The 4,347-nt window shown below is 55.2% G+C and overlaps 1 protein-coding gene across 2 annotated transcripts; it reads right to left on the bottom strand.

The window, feature by feature from the left end:
• Positions 1 to 226: 226 nt before the first annotated feature.
• On the bottom strand, positions 227 to 3,946 carry LOC123430086 (AP2-like ethylene-responsive transcription factor CRL5). 2 transcript variants are annotated; one of them, XM_045113998.1, is made up of 8 exons: positions 3,305 to 3,946; positions 2,653 to 3,187; positions 2,477 to 2,562; positions 2,343 to 2,351; positions 2,151 to 2,239; positions 1,984 to 2,057; positions 1,742 to 1,869; positions 227 to 1,129 (listed from the first exon to the last, which is right to left on the bottom strand). In XM_045113998.1, exons 1-8 carry the CDS (start codon positions 3,600 to 3,602, stop codon positions 528 to 530), a joined length of 1,821 nt encoding a protein of 606 aa, XP_044969933.1. In that variant the 5' UTR covers positions 3,603 to 3,946; the 3' UTR covers positions 227 to 527. The 2 variants fall into 2 exon arrangements, with proteins under 2 accessions (XP_044969933.1, XP_044969934.1); XM_045113999.1 differs by having other exon boundaries at positions 2,477 to 2,559; positions 3,305 to 3,943.
• Between the last annotated feature and the right edge of the window lie 401 nt (positions 3,947 to 4,347).

Raw genomic sequence — 4,347 nt, 5'->3', positions numbered from 1 at the left:
GGGAAAATCAAATGCGTCCTATGGCTACTTCACCACAACCGGTATGGCGCAACGATCATCTTAAGAGACGGAGCTGGGAGAACAACATTCTCATTTTTGTCACTGAATTTCTGGGACTTCATTTGATCACATTTATTGTAAGGGACCTCTCCTCCGCTAAATCAATGAAACGCGAGTGGAAACTGGATCTTTCAGAAAAAAAAGGGATGTCAGATGGATGAAATGGTTAGAAACCAAGAAACTCCAATCAGTGGAGCTAGCTAGCTATAATATTTGATTTTGGGATTTGGAGGAGATGCACCGGCGGCCTCCATTTTACAAAACCCCTCCTTCATCCTTGAAGAAGGAAACAGAGGAGGCCACGCCGTGCATTTCCTTGTCTTACATCGCAGGAGTAATCTCGATACCGCTACTGCTACTACTACCACTACACCACCAACTGCAGCTAATTTCATCACTTACTAATTAAAAAACATGACATGCATGCACCGTGGGCTTGGTACATATCCAACCGATCGAGTGATCATTCATGCATCGCTCCACGCGGCGAACATGGGCATGTGAGCGATGGAGACGGCGGCCGGCCTCGCCGACGACGCCCAGGAGCCCAGCGGCGCCAGAGTGCTCATAAGCTTCGGGGACGCCGCCGTCGTTGTGACCGGCTGCTGCGGCGGCTTGGCGAAGAGCATGGACAGGCCGCCGCCCCGGTCGGGGCTCTCCTCGCGCGAGTTGCTCAGGCTCGTCACCAGCGACGATGCGCCCGACATGGACATGTGCACGTGCGCGCCGTTGCCGCCCTGCGCGGTGACAAGGTCGTGCAGCGCCGAGAAGGCCTCGCCCGAGGACAGGACGTCGTGGTGGTGGTGCTGGCCGCGGCCGCCGGTGTCCGCCCCCGGAGTGGACACGGGCACCAGGGCGGCAGAGGCGGCGCAGTCGTCGGGGGCGGGGAGGGGTAGTGGCGCGGCGTTAGTGTCCTTGTTGCGCCTGGCGAGCTCGCCCGGGAGGAGCGTGTTGCTGGCCATGATCTTGTCTACGTCGTAGCGAGTGATGTCGAAGTTGGTGACGGCGTTGAGTCCCCGGAACTTGATGGCGGCGATGTCGTAAGCCTCCGCGGCCTCCTCCTGCGTGCCTGCAATGCAACCACGCACACCCATCATTGAAACGTACGTATATACCGCTACTGCACATGCATGCAAGAATCATTGGATATGGAACGATCTCAAGTCTGGACAAGTCTGAACAAAGGAAGGAAACGCGCGGCGCGCGCGGGTCTCATGATGATGACTCGCGCCATGGTCAAAGGTAGACGACGGCGACGGTGACGACGCATGCAAAAGCCGGAGAGCGCGCGTGCGATTTGGGACAGTGCGAAAACTAGGAAAGGCCAGCCTTATGCAAAAGCGAGCGAGAGAGAATCGGTCACGCATGCACAGGGCCATACACAGAGAGAGAGAGAGGAGGAAGGAGAGAGAGAATGAGATATTTGTGTACATAGAGGGAGGGAGAGAGAGAGAGCATGAGAAAAGAAGAAGCTTAAAGCAAGAAAACATTCTAACTTTGGCAGGGATAGGGCATCATTGTCCTGCAACGACACGTATGATGATTGAGACCGGAACGCCCTGCATGCGCCCTCCAGCCGCGACACCATCTGCGTCACCGCTCGCGAGCATGGCCATGGCCATGGCCATGGGGACAGCGCCACTGAAGTTCTAAGGATCTAGAGAGAGTGCTTGCGACGTACCGAAGGTGCCGAGGTAGAGGTCCTTGTTGCCGGAGACGCGGCCGATGCGCGCCTGCCACCGCCCGTGCTGGTGGTGCCGGGTCACGCCACGGTACATGGACGCGCCACGCGAGAAGCCGCTGCTCTTCCTGCATACACGCGCCACTTAAATCACTCTTCCTTCCCGTTCAAATGCATACGACACAAAGGTCACAACTCACAAGACAAAGATTCCATATATAAACCACTTCCGCTAATATTACCTTCTGAGGTGTGCCACGTACTCCTGCCTCGTCATGTTCTTCATCTCCTCCAGCTCCTGCTGGTAGTCCTCGAGCTGCACCAAGAAAACACCATGTTGTTAGTAATCAAACTATTGATTGAACTGAAAAGGTAGAGGTACGTGTAATTAATTTAATGGCTTGATTACCGGGAAGTTGATATGGGTGGAAGGGCCCCAGTACTTGAGCGCCGCCTGGTCGTAGGCTCTGGCCGCCTTCTCCTCCATGTCATACCCTCCTGTGTGAAGTAAAAAAGAAACATTTTTTAACCTTTTACCACACACTCCCAAACAAGAACATGAACATCGTACACAGTAGCAGTAGTACATTGCACTACTTACCGAGGTAAACTGCATAGCCAGCGGCCGAGTAGTTAGTTCGTCACCATGCGGGGGACATTGGTTAACAAGCTTGGTTAGCCACTCATGATAGAGATTAATCTTGTTTTAGGGGTTGGTTAGGTTCAAGTACGTACCTTGCCTCCCTTTCCTGGTCTGGCCTTCCTTCTTGCAGCTGTTGTCCCACAGGTGCGCCTCATACCGCCCCGTCCACCTATGCCTGCTAATTAACCACACGTTAATCTCCTGCTCAGTTTCTTGCCCCGGCTAATCACGTGCTGACGGGGTGGGGTGGGGTGGGCTGGGGGTGTACCTGGTGACGCCACGGTACTGCGACGTGCGCTGCCCGAACGTGTCGATGGACTTGCGGTGGTGCACCGGAACCGGCTGCTTCTGCCCCGCCGTCGCGGCACCGCGCTTTCGCCCGCCGTCCACCGTCGCCACGACGGCTCCGTACTCGGCCCCCGCAGTAACGCAGCTGGAGAGCGACCCGGCGGAGCTCATAGAGAGTGCCAGAGGGTGGTGGTGAAGATGAGAATGCTGCTGCCGGTCCGCCGCCGCGGACAAGGCGTTCTCAGCTGTCGCGTACGCTGTGGCACCGCGTGCCATCTGCATCCAGTTCACCATGGCCCCGGCCGCCGCCGCGTCCTCGTCGGCTGCCAGCACCGATGCCGTCGCGGGCCCACCGTACACGTCGTAAGCTTGCTGCAAGAAGCCGCCGCCGTGGGTCTGTCCGTGTTGCCCACTGGCTCCGCCACCGCCGCCGTAGTAATAGAAGTTGGAGGTGTTGTCCAGGCTCAGCGCCATCGCCGGCTGACCCGCGCCAAGAAAGTCCTCCAGCTTCGGCCCTGGTTAATGAAACCGGAATCACGCCATGAACTCCAAGAAGCTAATGGCTGATCTCGGTCCGATCCACGGAGGAAATATATGTATGTGTGTACATTTACGGTGAAGTACGTACGTACCGTGGTGATCTTGTTGATCGGTTCGCCGTAGAGCTTCCATAATGCAGAGGGAGCCGTCTGACTTGAGAGGCATGGAGGCTAGCTGCGAATAGTACGCGCCGGTGGCGACGTCGCCGCCGAGGCTGTAGGCGGCGGCAGCAGCGGCGACGGAGCTGGGGTAGAATAACCCTTGGTGCTGTGGCTGCTGCTGCACGTGGTTGTGTTCGTCTATGTGCGGTGAGAGCGAGAAGCCAAGCCAGCCACTCGCCGCCGCGTTGCTGCCGCCATTGCCACTGCCATTGCTGTTGTTGTTGGTCATCCTGCAGAGCCAAGCTATCTGGCTACCTAGAGATATATAGATCGACGAGAAAGTAGAATGAGTTGGAGGTCGTCGATCGGTGGCGGCACCGGTGAACAAGGGATAGAGGTAGATTAGCTAATGCTCAATGCCCTCCCCGCATTGCTTGAAGTGGAGATTGGGCCAGAAGAAGAAGTGTAGGAGGAGGGAGAGTGAAAATGGAGATGAAGATGACGATGAAGGCGAAGATGAAGTGAGCAAGTGGGTTTCTGCTCGCGTTTGCGCGTGGCTTTAAAGTAAGCAAAAGGAATGAGCTGAGCTGAGCTGAGCTATATGTGACCCTAAAAAAAAGCTCTTAATGGCGTTTATTATGACGATCAGACCAATACAATAACATCCTCTCTCTCGCACACTCTCTCTCATCCCTCAGCTTGGGATCTGTGTAGAACACCCCTTCTCTCTCTTGGCTCTGGTCACAATGACACAAAGGAAAAGACCAAGGAAACTTGCATTGCATGGGCATGTTGCTGTTTGTGTGTGTGCGTAGTATTGATTCTGTGTGGTACAGTATGTATGGGTGTACCCATCAGGTAGCTAGCTAGGTATGTGGTAGAGGTACTTTCTTTGTTGTACTAGGTCTACTAGCATTCAAGCAGAGGCATGTAGATACTGCACTGCACAGCTTGTCACCTCATCGCAGTTGCAGGCCTCCTCAATGCAACTTTATTCCTACATAATTCAACCCCTCTCTTTAATGGTTACGTTT

The sequence above is a fragment of the Hordeum vulgare genome, chromosome 2H, assembly GCF_904849725.1.
Source record: "Hordeum vulgare subsp. vulgare chromosome 2H, MorexV3_pseudomolecules_assembly, whole genome shotgun sequence".
NCBI classification, from domain to species: domain Eukaryota; kingdom Viridiplantae; phylum Streptophyta; class Magnoliopsida; order Poales; family Poaceae; genus Hordeum; species Hordeum vulgare.
This window is presented reverse-complemented; position numbering and strand designations above follow the sequence as displayed.

Coding starts and splice junctions, on each gene's coding strand:
- LOC123430086 (XM_045113998.1), bottom strand. CDS start 3,602: ATGACCAACAACAACAGCAATGGCAGTGGCAATGGCGGCAGCAACGCG. Junction 3,188..3,304: donor CGATCAACAAGATCACCACG/GTACGTACGTAC, acceptor TTCATTAACCAG/GGCCGAAGCTGGAGGACTTT. Junction 1,870..1,983: donor TACGTGGCACACCTCAGAAG/GTAATATTAGCG, acceptor GCGTGTATGCAG/GAAGAGCAGCGGCTTCTCGC.